The sequence below is a fragment of the Mus caroli genome, chromosome 8 (genome assembly GCF_900094665.2).
Source record: "Mus caroli chromosome 8, CAROLI_EIJ_v1.1, whole genome shotgun sequence".
Taxonomy (NCBI): domain Eukaryota; kingdom Metazoa; phylum Chordata; class Mammalia; order Rodentia; family Muridae; genus Mus; species Mus caroli.
In genome coordinates, this window is record NC_034577.1 from 101,739,020 (window position 1) to 101,757,227 (window position 18,208).

General features: G+C 49.4%; 1 protein-coding gene across 1 annotated transcript in view; it reads left to right on the forward strand.

Annotated features, from left to right (window-relative positions):
• The window catches only part of Vac14 (VAC14 component of PIKFYVE complex), a 97,002-nt gene that overhangs the window by 30,077 nt on the left and 48,717 nt on the right, over window positions 1-18,208 (forward strand). The window contains exons 11-12 of the mRNA XM_021169610.2: window positions 3,345-3,489; window positions 3,725-3,790. Of these exons, the coding sequence (XP_021025269.1) occupies window positions 3,345-3,489; window positions 3,725-3,790 (211 nt within the window). The remainder of the gene's footprint in view (window positions 1-3,344; window positions 3,490-3,724; window positions 3,791-18,208) is intronic.

Consider the following 18,208-nt stretch of genomic DNA (forward strand, 5'->3'; position numbering starts at 1 on the left):
AAAGGGGTCTAACCTCCTCTCCCCTCCACAGTGCTGGAGCTGTATGGGAGGTTGAAGACAGCAGAATGGAGAAAGTGTGGTAGAAAGCAAGACAAAGCTGAGGGAGGATTTCACCACTGCTGTCTGTCTGTATGCCAGGTGCACCTCTCCTTTGGAGAGAAGCCCTCTGGAGTTCTCATCCTGTGGGCTGTGTGTAAACTGTTGGGGTAGTGACAGCATTGACCCCAGAGAGGAATGGGATGTCAATGAGTTACATATGTGAAAAGCCTGGAGCAGTGCCTGGCACTTGGTTGCACTGGCTACCCTGGTTATCACAAGAACCTCCTTATCCTCATAATGAAAACGAGGAGAGGGGACAGAGAGGTTAAATTCTTGTTGGAAGCCACCCTGCTAACTAGTGATGAAGTGAAGGTCCGAGCCTTTCTGGCTCCATATCACCAGCATTTAGCTTGCTGGATTATTATTGCTGGAGAGCTCTAGGAGGGTGCTCATTGGCCTCTCTGACACATTTGGCAGGTTTTTGGACAGGTGTCACTGTGCAGACCTCCCCCCTGACACCTAGGGCCTTGCCAAGAGCCATGGTGTCACCAGTGACCATTCAGGACTGTTGTCCTGGTGTGGTTGTCTTCCCTGTGCCACAACCTGCAGAAAAGTCTAGAAGCTGATGCTGCCCAACTTTGAATGACACTACCAATTAAAAAGATTGCACTGACCTGATGTCTTAGAAAGGCAACACTGGATTCCTAAGCTCTCTCTTCACAATTACCTTTCTTCAGTTTGATGTCAGCTATAATGTGAGTGGAAGAGAAAGTTATGCACTTCAGAAATACAGGGCTGCCTCCCAGAAAGACCCGCTCACTGGGTGCTGTGGCGTCAAAAGCATGGCTGGGCGATTCTGTGCTTTAAGTGGCAGCAGTGCAGTGCATGTGGATATTGTAGTATATGTTCATGTAAGACTCATTATTTGCTGAAGATGCCTTGAAATAACTCGGAATCTCTTAGGAGTGGCTTGTCTAGACATATTGGAACCGGTATAGAAATGTATTTTAAATCTCCTATGAGTACTATTCTGTTCATGATAGCTTAGCCAGAACCAAGGACATGCATCTCAGGCTTGGCCCGGTAGAGGGAAGCCGACCACTTTGGGCAAGCACACCCCACTCTGGGAAGGTCTCACAGCTCTGGTTCTCCACAAGCACAGGCAGAGCTCAGCAGCCAGCACCACCCACCAGAGCAGCCGGAGCCGCATGCTCAAGGGCAGGTGGGATCTGGAGCTCACTGTGCTGGCCACAGAGATAACTGTGCAGCTGCTTCCCTCTTCCCATGACCTTCACCTTGAACTAGCCGAGGGAAAACAACTCAGAAGCATGTCTCCAGCTAAGAGAGTGAGTTCTTAGCCCTTGGCCTCTTGACTTAGGTGCATCTCACTCTGCCTCTGGGCCCAGGGTTCTTCCTCTGTGCATTGGCAGATTGCCTGAACCTTGAAGTCCCTTCCATGACCTCATGATTGTTGGTTGAAGCTAACACCTTGCTAGGGATTGGGGGAGGAGGTGTCATTGAAGAGTGTCATCATCTACAGAGCTGCCAGCTTCTTTCTTTACTGTGTGGTCTTGACTTGGCACCAACAACCTGAAGGGATGGCCAGGGCTGGTTCAGCTGAAGTGTAGCAGTGGTCTACAGGCACACGCATATGCATGCTGGCACGCACATGCAGCATTCCAACTGCCCTGTGACTCCTGCTGGAAAATGGACCCAATGTAGACCCTAGGGCATAGGGCTATCAAAGAGTGGCTGAGAAAGGGCAGTTACCCTTCAGTATCCACCTGCTTCGTTAAGGCCCTGGACTGTGGCAAGCATCCCCTTTACCACTGAGACAGCTGTTCTAGCCATAAGATTGTATGTTGATATGCTAATGCCGTGGCTTAGTTAAAACATGAAAGCTAACTTTGGCTTGGAAACTAAAAATTGTCGAAGCCCATCTGTGCTTCAACTGTGTTTCTGTTGGACAGAGAGCAGGATAAAGGGCTTGAATGGCCACTGTATCTGCCACCCTGGCTCTGCCTATCATTTGCTGCCAAAGCCTTGACAGTTTGAAATGTTCAAATTCCATCAGGAACTCCTAGCCATGTGACTCCTGGAATAGCACAGTGGCTGCCTTCCTCTGTGCAAAGGCTCTATTCTGGGTTCTGTCACTGTGTCACATACTGAGATCATCCTATCCCCTGAGAATGAAATGCCCACACTCATCCCTGAAACAGGCACCAGAGAAATGCCAGTGTGTATTAAACAGCAATTCTGCCTCGTAGTAATAGAGCCACGCCCCCTAGAAGTCATGAGCTTCAGAGAGTCTGCAGGCGCATGAGGAAAGCATGGCCATCAAGTTCTTGGTCAGATGAATAATTGAGTGGCTGGAAAGGCCAAGAAAGACCACTGTGCATAGCCGCACAGTGGAGCTGCCTGGCTCCAGTACACAGAAAATACAGCCTGCACTGCCGTCACCTTGGGGGGATGCAGTGTGATGTTAGAAGAGGAGCTTCTAGCTCCCAAAGTCTCCTGCCTGTGCTGCCCCTGCCTTGGAACCTGGCCTCACCTGAGTGCCACACGCCTCTAATCCCAGCACTCGGGCAGAAGCAGGATCTCTTGAGTTCCAGGAGAGCCGATTTGGTCAGAGCTTCCCAGTCACTGAGCAAGCACTTGGCCTTCCCCAGGTTTCTTGCACCCTGTCTGTTCGGAGAGACCGGAGAGCTTCAGCTTTTGGGAGCTCCAAGCCTGGCTGCACTATAGCACTGCCTCAACAGTCTTGTGTTCTCTCAGGAGGCTCCTACCTCATGCCCTGTCCCAAACAGTATTCCTACTTGGAAGGCAGCCCTCCAGCTTCTCTAGGACAGGTCCTGGGCCAGGTGCAGGGGTGGCAAAATGAGGAGCTAGTGTTCTTCACTTGCTTGTGAACGGTCTTGGATGCCATAGAGTATTTCAGGGACCTGTCCTTGTGCTGTTAGACATTAGTTTGGTTTCATCAGGCTTGGTGCCCTGAGGATGCTAAGTGTCTAGAATGTTGTGGTCAGAGGTCCGATGTGGGCCAACTCTGCCCGTGAGTCAAGCTGTGCTGGTCCAGAAGAGTGACGTGACGAGGAGTCCAGCCGCATGGCTTCCTCCTCCCCACACAGGGACAGCATAGCTGCACCAAACTCTGCTCCTTCAAAGGGCAAAAGGAAGCAGAGAAGCAAGCCCTCCTTGGAGCCACTGGACTGAGCCAAGTGACTGCCATCTGCTTAGCTGCTTGCCAGTCCCCAGGGTCCTGTGGCTCATGGGCACAGAGTGACTCAAGGCTTCATTTTCTACAGCACTGACAGGGCTCCAGTGACCCTGCACCTGGACGGGATTGTTCAAGTCCTGAACTGTCACCTTAGTGACACAACCATTGGGATGATGACCAGGATTGCTGTTCTGAAGTGGCTCTACCATCTCTACATCAAAACTCCCCGAAAGGTGAGCTTGGACCCAGCTCCGCAGAGGGCCAGTGGTCATCTAAAGGTCCACTTTGGGTTTCTAGGTCCTGCCCAGGCTCAGTGTTGGGGTTATGGCCAGCTAGGGAAAGCCTGGCAAGCAGAAGAGTGTCAGGTGCTCGGGGGGCTAGGGAGGGAGCAGGGGGATGACAGACCAGTAGCTTACTGAGCCCAGTCTGAGTCAGGGAACTCATGAGTGCCCCTTCTCTGCTCTCCAGATGTTCCGGCATACAGACAGCCTCTTCCCCATCCTACTTCAGACATTATCTGACGAATCTGATGAGGTAGGTCCCCAATCCTAGCCTTCTGTATGAAATACCAGTTATCCAGCCTTCCTTTTAGTGAGCCATGGGAGTTTTCACTGCTTAGATATGCTTGACTGTTTGGCGCTGTGTTCTTAACCAAAACTGCATGTAGCATTCTGAGGAAGGATGTTTCTTCTGTAGGTCCTTCTGGAATACTTGTGACAGGACATGAGTTTATAACAAACTGTGCCTGAGTTTGTTGTCCCTGGCAGGTAGTTGTGAGTGTGGTTAGCCTGCTTAAGGACAAAGCATAACCCTGCCTTCCTGTCCAGACTCCTCAGCCTCGGTTCCCTCTGTCTGCTGAGGACAGCAGTAATGCCTGCATTTTGGGATGAAGTGGACATGTGGAAAGGGCTATGTGGTTGCATTGTTTCAGTTGCAGCCCACTTGGGCCACCAACTTAAAATCGGTCCCAAAGCCTTGCTTTATTGAGGTGCTCACAAGCTGCTAGTGTGAAAAGGAGAGGGTGGCCTGGGTGGAGATGGAACTCTCCAGCTCACCATCCCTCTGCCTTCATTCTCAGTCAGCATCACTTGCCCCAGAGTTTGAACAGAAGGTTCTTGCCAGGGCTCCCCTGCCTCCCAGCCAAGAGGCAGGGCATGCCTGTTTGCAGGGATACAGTCCTCCGCCGTCCAGATGGATCCTTCTGGCTGTGTATTAAATGCTAATTGGTGGTCTAAGCCACGGTGTAACCCTCTCCCTTTTCTGGGGAGTCACTATCCTTGTATTCACATAGCAGTTGCCTATGACTTACCCGATGGGAGCATGGGGGCAGACAGGGTTGGGGTTGGGAGACAAGGGCATTGCTTAACTTCCTTGGAATGATGCAGCTTGGTCTTTCCTGGGCTGGTGTGAGGCTCACTTAGGGCCCTGGCAACTGCCCTGCATCCTGACCTTGCTTTCTTGAACCTGAGCTGATGAAAGAAGCCAACAAACAGGTGTCACCCTCCTGGACCTCTCAGGTTCTCTACCTTTCCAGAAAATCCCAAACCGGTGGTCTGTGCATACCCTTGGCTCCTCATGCACAAATACAACCTACCTCCTCTCTCCCTCCCACAACCCCTTGCGGTTTGAAACCCAGGTGGATGTGTGGCCCCGTTCTGCCTGTGAGCTGGGAGTGACTCACCAGGGAGCTGGGCCCACAGTTCAGAGCCAGAAGAAAGGGAAGACTCTGTTGATTGGCTCTTTCCGTGGGGCTTCACTGGAAGCAGCTGAGTCTTCAGTCCTTTAAATTGAGTTCTTTAATCCCATCCAGCCTCCTTTGCTTGGAATTGGCTTTTGTGTGTGTGTTTAGCGGGAGCACAGGAGATGCAGTCCATTAAACTGTTCTGTTCAGGTTGCGGCTGTGGAAACTCGATTTGCTGAAGTGCTAAATGTTGTCAGGGCTTTGGGGCACATCTTGTGAGCCTCATGAGGACAGATTAAAGCTGATCTTGGGGACAGTTTTGTGGTGGATGAGGGGAGGGGTGCTATGAGAGAATGGCTTCCCTTTCCTGCCTTTTGGACCTGGGTACCTTGATAATCACTGGTGAGTCAGGTTTATGCCACACTTTCATTATTCACTGGGATCCTGTTCCTGAGTGTCCCCAGCCTGTTCTGTTTGACCTTGAGGACACACTGTGAACTTGGCTGTGGAAGTCCACTCCTGGGTCCTCTGTAGGGTATCGAGGCAGTGTTCCCTGGTGGGTTTTTTGTGAATTGTACAAAAGCTGCTCTGATCTTCCTGGAGCCTCCTGGGGTTCACAAACCATGCTGGACTCTGGTCTTAGCATTAGAGAATCCTTTGGGGAGAGAGGAAGTAGTCTGTTATTTCCATTTTTTACACACACAAAACTAAAGCTGTTACTTACCCACACCTAAGCGGTGCTGGAGCCCAAACTCAACTGAGTTCTGTTTGAAGCCAAGCCCCATCTCCTCAGCTGTTTCACTGCCACTCCTGTGCCCCATCACATAAAGAACCCCTGGAGAGGTGGGCACTGGGTTAATGGTGTCATCCCACTTCATCCCGAGTTCTCCAGAAGGATCACTGGCCCTTTGTTCTGTGCAGATTCTCGATTCAGTATGAATGTTTTTATATTTTGAAAAAGTCCCTCCCACTTCAGCCCTAAATCCTTTGTCCACGTTTCTTATTGATATGAGGAAACTCTTTGTATATTTAGGACTTCTATTTGTTACATATGTTACAAATGTTTTTCTCACTCAGTACTACTGTGATAAATCCATATATTCCTCACTGTGGCTTAGAGCCACTAACCCCAGGAGACAGTGTGTACCAGGTGTTGATGATGCAAGAGCCAAGCATGGGGAAGGCAGAGCTTAGAGACCTGGCTCACTCCCATACACTGTATCTGCAGTCTTTTTAGCCTGTAGCCTCACTAGAATGTCTTGTCTGCCTTTGTTTCTTAGCTCTGCCAGAGTGACAGATTGGTAGGCCACACCCTTCTAAAATCCTTGTCTATTCTTCCTTTATTCAGAATAAGTGGCTGTTTCCTCCCTACAGTCTGCTCTTTGTAGACATTATTGAATCCTTTTTTGTCAGAAACAGTTTGCAGGTGTCAGATTAATATTCTTGTCACTGAAGTAGAAATCCTCCCTTTAGCTATAGATCCAATAACTTCTTTTTTATGAGGAATGTGACCCTGATTTCCCCAACAGGCCATATGCCCAGAGCTTCCTGATGGATCCATGTTAGGGTCTGCTGCTTCCTTTGCCCAGAAGGTGTCAAATGTTAGCTGCCTTAAGACAGGATCCTCTCTACCTTCTTGATGAGCTGGGTCCAGAGACGTCAGATGACACTTCCCTCTTGTGCATAGGTACTTCCCAGCCACCATTTAGAATTCTCATGGGAGTGGGGACCACTCGGTCTCAGAAGGGCCTGGAAGGACATACCTTTCCCTATGAGTGAATGTGGACAGCCTGGACAGTTGGCCTCCAGCCTCAGGTCAGAATCCTACCTCTGGGCTATCCTGCATGGTGGCCTTGTATAAGAACCTTCCTGAACCCATGAGCTGAAGCTTGTACCACCCACACTTACCTTACAGAAAGAATGCAGAGACATAGCTCTCCCTACACCCTGGCCCACAGCCACCTTCCTGTCCTAAGTTCATCTATTGAGAAATTAACTTTTTCAAAATGTTGACTTCTCTGCGCGGGAACAAGGCTTTATACCCAGGAAGTCATCTTGTCCTTCAGTAACACCTCAGGCTTTTATATGAGGATCGTATTCACAATCAGTGAAAGTGACAACATTTTTATTTTGTTGTGATCTAGAATGGCAACCCTTCCTGGTAATGTTTTCTTCCTGGGTGACAGTGCACCTTAGTGGCTAAGTACACGGGCCTTAAAGATCAGTCCATCCAGGTTCTGCCACCTAATAGTTGGATGACCTGGAGCAAGAAAGCTAGCCCGCTCCCTTCAGGGAGAAATAACAAAGGCTCCTCACACTAGGCTTGTCGTAAAGGTTAAATGAGCTCCTCAGAGTGAGTTCCTCAGAACGCAGGAGGACTCTAGTAAACAGTCTCTTCACATGGCGCTCAGCACAGAACCCAGTACGCAGGAGGACTCTAGTCCACTCTAGGCTCCTCAGATTCTGGAGGTCATTTCTGTAGAAGACCTCAGAGATACACATGACCTCAGCAAGATGAGCCTCATGTCTCCCCTCAGTTTCTCCAGCCAACACCTAAACATCGGATACTCCTGTTTCTGTCTCCCATCTGCCTCTGGACAGAGCAGGCTAAGGAACCTGTGTTCTGTATGTCCTAGGAAGCTAGGCAGTGGGTAGTAGGAAAGTGGAGAGTGCCTCTGCATGTTCTTCCTCTCCCTCAACCTCCCCAGAAGCCCTGGATTGAAGCTGACTTTCACTGCCAGCCTTGCTCCTTAGAGCCCTGTCGTCAGCATGTTCCACAGTGTTGAAGCATCATCCTTCATACTAGCTGAGAAAGGATTCCAGCTGGCTGCCTCAGGTCCAGGGAGAGAAGCAGAAAGAACATCATCATTGGCAGAGACATCAGGACCACAGCAGCCATGTCTTTCTCTCAGAATCAAACCCTTGAGACCAGTAAGTAGGCCCTGCTGGATCCCACATTACTTTGGACCTGTCTTCTCAGCAGTGGGGCCTGTTGAGCAGACCCTGCCTCAGCATCTCAGGTCTCCAAAGATTACCAACCCAGGAAATGCTCCTTGCTTTTCCCCTCGTTTAACTTCAAAGTCACTGTCATGAGAAGTTGCTGGCTGACTATAGCCTGACATGAGTGGTGCAGAAGCAGCAAAAAGAATGAGCTCCACCCTCCTAGCAAGTTTGCCAGGTAGCATTCTGGAGTGTTGCTCACAGCTTCGGTGCAGTCCATGGGCATTGAATGCAGCCATGGGGTAGATATAAGGGATAGCTTAGGGCACCTGAGAAAGGACTTCTTATAAAGGCACTCAGAGTTCCCTGAAAGTACAGTGACAGGCCCTGATCTAAGACAGACCATTGCCTTTCCTGTCATCAGCCCAATGGGATGTCTCAGAAGTACCCAGACCTATGAGCACCCACTGCCTAGACTGAGCCCAGAGGGAAACAAAATTGGGCATCCTCGAGCAGCTGGCACTTCTCACTGGTGTACTCTCTGCCTCTCCCACTACTCTCCAACTCTGGGCCTCTTGATTCCTCACCAATAGGATGAGGCTTCATGGGTGAGCCTGCTATGCCCTGGGCTTCACCTGAGAAAGGGTTTGCCCTGGTAGGAGTTAGGAAGTTAAACCTGTTTTCATCGTGCAGGACTCTAGAGAAAAGGAACAGAAAAGCTGAAGAAATTCTTGGCCCTCAAGAGAGAGGGCATTGCTCGGCCTAGTCAAACTGCCAAAAGGCCTTCTCAGGGCTCATTTGTAACTGAAGGAGCAATCCTACAAATGAGGCCTCTCCAGGCAGGCGCCCCCTTTAGGGCCCCAAGCAGGTTAAGAAAAGGCCACCTTTGTTTTTTACATTTTGATTTTATACCTATTCCCCACCCTACCCTGCGTGTGTGTGTGTGTGTGTGTGTGTGTGTGTGTGTGTGTGTGTGTTGTCAGAGCATAGCTTGTAGGAATCAGTTTTTTCCTCTATCAAATGGGTTCCAGAAATCAAATGTAGGTCATCTGGCCTGGCAGGAAGTCCCCCTCCCGCCTTTATAATGCAGTGAGCACCAGCTGGGGCTACCTTTGACCCAGTCTCAAGGCCAGGCAGCCCTGTCATCCCATTGAGTCTCTTCTCAGTACACCTAGTCACCGTCCTGAGTACCACCTTGATTTCCCCATTGTCAAGGAGTCTTGCCACCTCAGTCTGCTGAGTTGGCCAACTGAGCTTGGGGGTTCCTACTCTGTATAGTGGTAAGAGAGACATTAACATGAAGTCTCCCTCAAACGGAAGCCCCACAACCAACAGCTATGATGAATAGTATCAGAAGGCTGTAGTCTTTGTAGATTCCCAGGTGACAGAGTTCTTCTGTCCCTAGAGGGAGGGCCTTCAGTTGAAGATTGGCCATCTCTCAGGATCTGCCTCCATATGGGGACTTGTACTTAGATAGAGGCACTTCTATTAAAGGCAACTTAAGGAGCCAGTGATAGCCCTCCTGATAGCCTCACTGGCAAGCTTGTAAGGAACCATGCCGCAGTGTGCCTGTGAGAAGCCAGGGCACATACACAAGGCCGGTTCCACTGCATCTATCTTACGGCTTCGTTCCTTTTCCTGTGAACTTTGCTGTGGTAAAATACTCTGACAAAGGCAACTTAAGGGAGAAAGAGTTCACTCAAACATTCAACTGTGCATACAGCCCATACAGCCCATACAGCCCATCCGAGTGGGATAAGTCAAGCAGAACCTTGAAGCAACCAGTAACACATCCACAACCAGAAAGCAAATGCATGCTGCAGTTTCCTTACTCGCTGCCCAAGGAACGGTACCCACAATGGGCTGCTCTTCCCAACTCAATTAGTACAAGCAAGATAATCTCCTGTAAGCCTACCCAAAGGCCTGTATCCCAGGTGATGCTAGGTTTGTCAGTAACATACAACATCTATTGTCTCAGCAAATCTGCCCAATAGTGCTAGGATAGTTTGAATTCTCCCAGCATGACTTATGAGGAGGTTTGTGCAGACGGAAGATAACTTACCCAAGATCATGTAGCCAAGAGCTAGAATGGAGACCTGGGTCGATCTGATTCCAGGTGCTCTAAAATCCACACAGGCTCTGCCATGAACAGGGGGCCATCTCACATTGGGATACAGCTTCATGCAGGCCTGGTCTCATGTTACCCTAATAGAATTTTGTCCTTGGCTGGCCTTCAGTTATGAATGTGCCCTCTCCCTCTGAGCATTTGACCTTAACCTTGCTTCCTTGCCCCTTCACTTAGTTGGCTGCCTCTAGACTACTCACAGATGGGACAGGGAGTCGGCAGCTCTTTCATTCCAGGCCCAGACCAGAAGCCTTCTCTGTCCTCCATCTGGTCTTCTAAAAAGCTGAGGCCAATGGCTGAGATCACAGAGGTCTCAGAGTTCAGGAGGCCTCTGGTCTTAATGCCACCCAGCTCTCTACAGGACCAATTTTCTTCTCTAAGATGCTGAAGTTGGACTGGATTGTCCTTGGTTCTTTCCAGCTCTGACTGTGTGGTCCTGACTCCACTCCCTGGAATACTAATACTGTGTGCTCTAAAGCGGTGTCTTCCCTAAGAATGGGGCTTATTTTCCTTCTCGGTTCCTTGCCTCAATTTTTATTTCACTCCAGTTTTCATTCTGTCTACTCTCCAAAACAAACAAAAACAACCCCTCCCTCCTGCCTCAAGTCCACAGGTTTCTTTAAAGTCAGATCATCCAGTAAGGTTAGAATCTTCATCCACAACACTAAGGTAACGTCAGTAGCCAGGAGCTTCGTTCTTACAGCCAGGAGTCTGCTCCATGTGGGAAGATGGAGGTCCTGGGTTCTCTCCCACAGTGCCACAGGGGCCTTGTCCACAGCACTGTATGCTGTGTGTCCCTACTCTGCCACAGCTGACCCTGCAGCTTCCTACTTCCCTCTTCTCCCAAATGGTAACAGCCAACAAGAAGACACTGGAGTCCTGTCCCAGTCCCAGCATCTTCCTCCTAGGGACAGCCAGGACCCCTGGTCCAACGCCTCAGCAACTGTACATACACCACAACCCAGCAAAAGTACCAGAAGCCACTGCTGGGCACCTAGGGAGATTGTAGCACTTCTCAGGTGAGTCCTTGTCAACAAGTCCTTGCCAAGGACAGGCCAATAATAGTTGTGTCTATCTAGAGAACCTCTGCTTCTCATTCTAGATTTCACGTTCTCAGCTCTCAGTTAGCCACCCTAGACTGAGGGGACGCAGTCACCACAGAGCATGTAGTCACCCCCTGCACAAAGCCAGCTCTGTGGGCCCTGAGGGTTTGCATGCTTATGTCTGTCTAGACACTTCCATGGGACAGACCTGAGGGCAGTCACTGCCATGAATGCAGTGGAAAAGAAGGCCGAGGCCTGGCTCCTGATGGAAGGTGGAGGGTGGGCTGAGAAGGATGGCCAAAAAGCAGGCCTGCTAGCAGCAGGAAGACATAAACTGAGGGCTCTGTTGGTTCAGCTTCCTCCTAGAATAGGGACTGAGTTGTTTAAACGCCTGGGTAAACTCCCTGCTCACACTGCAGGCCCCCAGTGCCCATCTCTCCTTGAATCTTCAGTGATCACTCTCAGAGGCCATTTGTCATCAAAGCCCTGCAGCACCATCCAAGCCAGGCTACAGTCAGAACCCTCTGCAGTGTTCAGAGGCAGCTGCTTGGGCCTTACCCCAGGTTCTCCCAGCTGTACCCTCAAGCGGGGACTTGCTGCCTGGGCATTAGAATTTTTTTCACAAAATCCCAGGAGACTGTGGTGCATATGTCTGATTGGGAGCTACAACTGTGGACCAGCATGAGATCTGTGGGAGCTAGGCCCCCCAGCTCTCGGCCAGAAGGGGACTACTCCCCACAGGTGACAGAGGTCAATCCTCTCATTGGCTTTCTCATGCACCCTGAACTCAGCACCTATCTTCATCCTTCCGACAGCCTCACAATAGGACTCGGTGTTTCCATTTCTCCCAAGAGGACAATTATTCTAAAGAACCCAGAGAAGTTAAGGAATTTGGTCAAGATCTCTAGATGGCTTCCTGAATCACTCAGAAGCCAATGTATGACCTCACCTTGCCTCTCCTCACCTCTCCTCTCCTCTCCTCTCCTCTCCTCTGTCTTTCTGTCCTCTCTCCTCTCCTCCGTCTTTCTCTCCTCTCTCTTCTCCTCCGTCTTTACTTCTCTCCCTCTCTCTCTGTCCTCTTTCTGACTGTCTCTGTCCCCAGTCCACCTTCTTCTGTACATTAAAACTGGGCCAGAACCCATCTATCTGTCTTTATATCCATTCCCACATAGCCCTTATCACTCTTTATAATGGCAGGTTAGTGTGGGCTTTAAGAGAAGTCTGTCTAGACTCAGGAATATTTTACAAGAAGGTGAACAACCAAATTGGCACAGAGTGTGCTGGTCCCACCCAGCCCTGTCCCCATCTCTCAGGCCAGGTGCTGTGGGAAGCTTACCAGGAAGCCATGGTTAAGCAGAGCTCTGGGGGTAGTCAGGAAATCTTCCCCTCACACAGTGCTGGAGCTCATCACCTGGTGCTAGAACTCTAAGGATGTATATGTGTGTGCACTCAGAATTTGCAACTCTAAGAGCCAGGAACTCAGGGCAGTACACGTGGAATGGCTGGGTCAGCAGGAAGGAAAGCCTATGGGGCTAGGGGCTGGAGAACAGCAGTCTGGTCTCTCCGTTGATCCTAGCCTGAGCTGTCTTTCTTCTCTCTGTACCTGAAAGGGGCACCACCAGCATCATCCTCATCAATCTACATGATTACTTGGTGGAAATGACAACAGGATTAAGTACTGGGCCTTCGTGCAATCCCATAGAAAAGATCTCCAAAGTCCATTTTGGGGGCGTGGAGCTGCCTACATCCCCTAGGACAGGTGCTCAGTGTCAGCCAACATTACCTGTGTGCTGAGTATGCGTATAGCTAGAACTTGCTTTGCCAAGACACCTAAAAGCAACCTGAGTGCCCTTCTAATGGGAAGGAAAATGTGTCCATACCTGAACAGAGCTGCTCACCTCCCAAACTCTGGCCTTTCTCCTTGGGGCACTGCTCATCTAGTTGCAGAAGGCAGGGTTCTCATGCCATGTAGACCACAGCTCTGCTCAGAATGCCAGCCTGCCTGCTGCCTTCCGCAGCTCCTGTTTACCTTGTGTCTAAGGCTGAGGCCTCAGCCCCAGTGCCAGCTGCTGTGGGTGCATTTCCCACTGCTCTTGGCCTTCATTCTGGCTTCTATGGTGAATTCTCTGGCTGATTCCCCAAGCCCCAGGGCAGCAAGAGCCAAGTTATATGTGGTCAGGGATGGAGGAGGCCTGGCCACTGAGCTATACCCTTTATAACAAAAGGAACTAGTTTCTATGTGGGCAGAAGCAGAAAACCCAAGGATCCTGTAGAAGCCAGGCCTCGTGCCTCTGCCCTTCCTGTCAGATTTGCTTCACAGCATGAGGGGCAGCCTGACCCGACCCAGATCACCTACAGGGCACGACAGTCAGCTGTTCTGCACAGAGACTTCAGATATTCCTTGGCATTGGCTGACACTGGCCAGAGTGCAGCCTCCAGAGTCCGGAGCAGCATCCATCTCTTTCACCAGTACAAAGTATGCCTCTTGGGAACATTCTTGCAGCTTCCTCCCAGCCGGCGCTGGGGAGAGCACAGTCTGGGAGTATCCTGACAATAGAAAGAAAGATTCCCCTTCAAAGGAGCTGCACCACTTGACATCGAAAGCCTTAGCTAGTGCTTGCTGTGTAAACCTAGGGCTTCCTAATGCTTCCTAAAGCTCAGTGGGATGTTTGTCCATCTATTCCTTTGGCAGCAGCTATTCCAAACTATGCATCTTTTATTTTCTTCCCTATGCTGCAGATCTTCCTCTATCTGCTAAGTGATTGCCTGGGCCTTCAGAGCCAGTGTTGGTTGGAGACAAGGTCAGGCGCCCCTGTGTGGGGATTTGAACTTGTAGTGTTTGTCTGCAGGCTGTAGCATTATAAACTGGGACAGAGGAACAACCACAGTGTCATGGAAGGGCAGAGGGCAGGTATTAGGGTAGTGAATGCCCATTAGATCAGTGAAAGAGAACAGCACTGTCCAGGAGAGAGCCACCCCTTGAGTATGACAGATGTCATTATCTACATTTATCCTAAGGAAAAAGCCAATTGACGCTATAAAGTTGTCTCCAACAAAGGGGATCATCTGAGGAATCCCTGGGTTTCTCTCTGCTGTCTACCCCATGGGAAATATGAAGCCCTTTTCTGCCAACTCCTGAGGCTTCCCTTGGAGACACCTTGGCAGATTCTGTCTGTACTCATGGTCTTCAACCTTGACCCTTACAGTCCAGCAAGGAGTCAAGGCAGCACATTGCACTGCAGAACCAGGGACCAGCTGATGGGCCCTCCCCACCCCCACCCACTGCCATGGTAACAGCAGGCGCTCCCATTCCTGCAGAATATTGCTTTCTTGTAACCTCCCTCCCCCTCCCCTCTTCTTTCTCTCACACAAAAAGAAAGCACAAGTGTTTTATATTCATTTTGCAAAAATGCTGTGTAGTGCATACTAATTGGTGTGGCTTCCTCCTGCTTTCTTTGAGCTAGTCCCCATCCTTGGAGCCAGGACTCCAGGCCAGCCTCGGGCATGAGCCCAGACAGCCTGCTCATTGGCAGAGGAACTAGATTTGGGTTTCTGGGGGTGGAGCAAGGTTGGCCACATGTCTGTGGTTCTGGGGCATTTCCTTCTGGCCTTGTGGGGTCCTTGAGCAGGGATCTTTGTCCCATAGCTTCCTACCCACACTGTAGGGTCTCCAGGGAAATGTAGAGCACCACAGCCTTGGCCTGGGCATAGAGACTCAAAGCCAGGTCTCTGCTCATCTTTCTCAGTGCTCTGTTGACTAGACGTTTCTCTGCGATTGCTCTCCTCCCTGGGCCAGATCTTCGGTTTGATTGTTGCTTCAAAAGGCTCAGGATCCTAGCTGGGTTATGTTGAGAAACAGCTAGCAATGGGATTTGATCACTTGAACTAATGTCAGAGAGCCACTACAGCCCCACAGTGCCTTCCGTACACAGTATCCACCGTACAGCATTCCTGCCCTTCACTCAAGCAGTCCCCTCCCTCCTTCAATTCTGGTCTAACTATTTAAGGGGCAGGAAGGGTCAGTTCATTGTGTGTGCACCTGTGTATGTATGGTGCCCCAGGCAGGGCTGTGGGCTTTTTGCCAATCCCTAGGACTAGAAACAAATCATTTGCTTTGTAAGCACAGGAAGAGTGGCTGGATCACCAAAGGAACCTGTAGACAGCATTTCCGGCTTTAATTGTGCAATTGAAGTGTAATTTGCATTCATTTGCCATTTGATATTAGACTTTCTAGGATAAAAGAGTTCTGAATGCAAAAAGTGCCGCCTTCCTGGCTCTGCTCTCCTGTCCAGCAGTGGGCAGGAGGCAGCAGTGCAGAGATGGATGCTGCACATTCTCATGAAAAGCCCTCGGTATGAACAGCTATTCCCATCTCATCACCAAGCCAGGGCCATTAACAGCCTGGTATTGGGATTAAAAATCTTGTAATAAGAGTGGGATGTTGGCTGGGCGTGGTGGTGCATGCCTTTAATCCCAGCACTCAGGAGGCAGAGGCAGGCAGATTTCTGAGTTCGAGGCCAGCCTGGTCTACAGAGTGAGTTTCAGGACAGCCAGGGCTATACAGAGAAACCCTGTCTCGAAAAACAAAACAAAAACAACAAAGAGTGGGATGTTGGACACTTTGTGCTTGCTTTCTGTGCTGTGCACTGAAGTCCCCTTGTTCTTTGGTATCCATGGGGGATTACTCCAGAGACACTCTGGATTCCAGAATCTGAAAATGCTCATATTGTTTCTATAAAATGGGCCAGTATTTGCATATAACCTACATAATTATCCCATGCACTTTATTTTTTTTTTTTAAAGATTTATTTATTTATTATATGTAAGTACACTGTAGCTGTCTTCAGACACTCCAGAAGAGGGCACCAGATCTCGTTACGGATGGTTGTGAGCCACCATGTGGTTGCTGGGATTTGAACTCTGGACCTTCAGAAGAGCAGTCGGGTGCTCTTACCCACTGAGCCATCTCACCAGCCCATCCCATGCACTTTAAATCATCTCTCAGTGATATATTATACCTAATACAATTAAACACTATGGCAATAACTGTTAACGCTTCAATGTTTAGAAAATAAGAAAAGGGAAAAACCTTTATATGTTCTGTGCATCACCTAATACTTTCAGTTGATGGTTGAATCCTTCGGCACAGAGGACCAGCTTGCCTCACAGCCTTCGGGGCAGCCTTGCATTATCAAGCTTCCATTTGTACATACAGGGAAACAGATGCTATTACCCGCTAAATGGAACCCAGATTCTTGTGTATGGGTCATAAGCTTGGGACGCCCAACCTAGCTACCACTTGAGCCTGATTTCTGACTACATATCCCTCCACCCCACATCCTTCTCTGGAGCTAAACCACCACAAGAATGTACCGCCTTATTCTCTGTATCCATAAGCAGCTTATGCTAGTTAAGAGAATGCTTCAGATGTATACCCTACAGTGTATGCGCGCACGTGCGTGCGTGCGTGCATGCGTGTGTGCGTGTGTCCTGTGTAGCCCTGTGTCTCCTATAGTCAAAGCTGAACCATGGGAGCTGCTCAGTCGGTGTTAGGAAGAGGAGATCTGTGTTCAACGGCATTAACTGATGTAGGATGGGAGTTGCAAATCTGGAATGTCTGACCACAAAACCCTGAGTAGTTTGATTAGCAGGCTTGGGTTTCTGAACCAGAGCTGTGTATGAAGCAGACACTCTGTATTTTTGTTGAACTGGTGACTGTACAAATCTCAGATTCCTTGGGTCGAGTATAAGGTAACACTGATGGTGATTGAGTGTTAGTTCTCAACTATAGCTTGCTCCTCTGGTCTCCTTGTCCCTTATAGCCTGGTTCTTGAGCTGCTCCGTTCTTGTACAGGCCATTCTTTTTGCATGCTACTGGGTCTTCCTAGGCATCATCACTTCAGCTGGAAAGAGGTGCCTTTTGGATATCTAGTGTCTTATGTGCCTGTACTGGTGCCAGGGTTCTTGCAAGAGCTGGCCTGGTATAATGTGTGCCATGCCCCAGTTAGCCTTGCTGGGTCATACTTTTCTTGGAGCATTTGACCAGAAGGATTTGTTGTTCAGAGGGCATACGACCCTGTACACTTGCACAGACAGATCTGAGAAGGACAGCATGACTGGAAGAAACAGAGTTCTAGGAGACCAGGGTGACCTTCTCTTCATCATCATCTCTCCTGAGTCTGAATCAGTTGTCAGATCATAGAAAGAACGACCACTTGGGCACTGGTGCAAGCAACACTGAATGGGAGTTAGGTTACCAATTTGAAACTTTGCCTTAGTTCTTATATTTTTTTCTTACATATACCAAAACTCAGCAGTTTTTTTAATATGTTTTTATAAGGTTGCACAACCATCGCTGCTGCCTAGTCCCAGGACCTTTCATCTCCATACCCTTCCCCCCAAGAAAATAACTCTGCCCGTTAGAAGTCTCGTCCCTAACTACTGGCAACCACAAATGTACCTTCATCTTTTCAGATTTGTCTCTTGTAGACATTTCATGTGATCGTTGTGGTTTGTAGCCTTCTATGTCTACCTTCTTTGACTTACAAGAGTTTATAAGCCTCTTCCTGTTGCTAGAGTCCAGTATCCTTATTTTTTATCTATCTGTGTATGTGATGTGTGCACATGCCATTATCAAGGACGACTGCAGAGTCCAGTGTCCTTTGTTACTTGTGTGTGTGATGTGTGCACATCAAGGATGACTTTGAGAAGTCAGTCTTCCCTTCTGCCTTATTGAGTCAGGGCCTCTGTTACCTCTGATATACTGCTTATACCCGGCTGTCTGTCTCCCATCTCACTGTAGGAGCACTGGCATTACAAATGTGTCCTACAGCTTATCATGTTTGTACAGCCAGTACTTTTACCCACTGAGGGAGCCATGTCCCCCTTCCTCATTTATTTTTATGACCAGGTCATATTCTGTGGAGTGGATGTACCACATTGTGTTTATCAGCAGAGGGACCTTTACATTGCTCAGCTAGTGTGAATGTTCACAGGCAGTTCTCTTGGTAACGCCTAGGGGTAGGAGCACCCCGATGGAAACTGTTCAGTTATTGTAGAACTCTTGGCTTCATTCTTGCCGTGCTGTTTATTTTTGGGTGAGTCACCCCATACTGTCTCCCAACTCCAAGTCCTAGATCTAGTTTACCATCCCTGACCTGTGA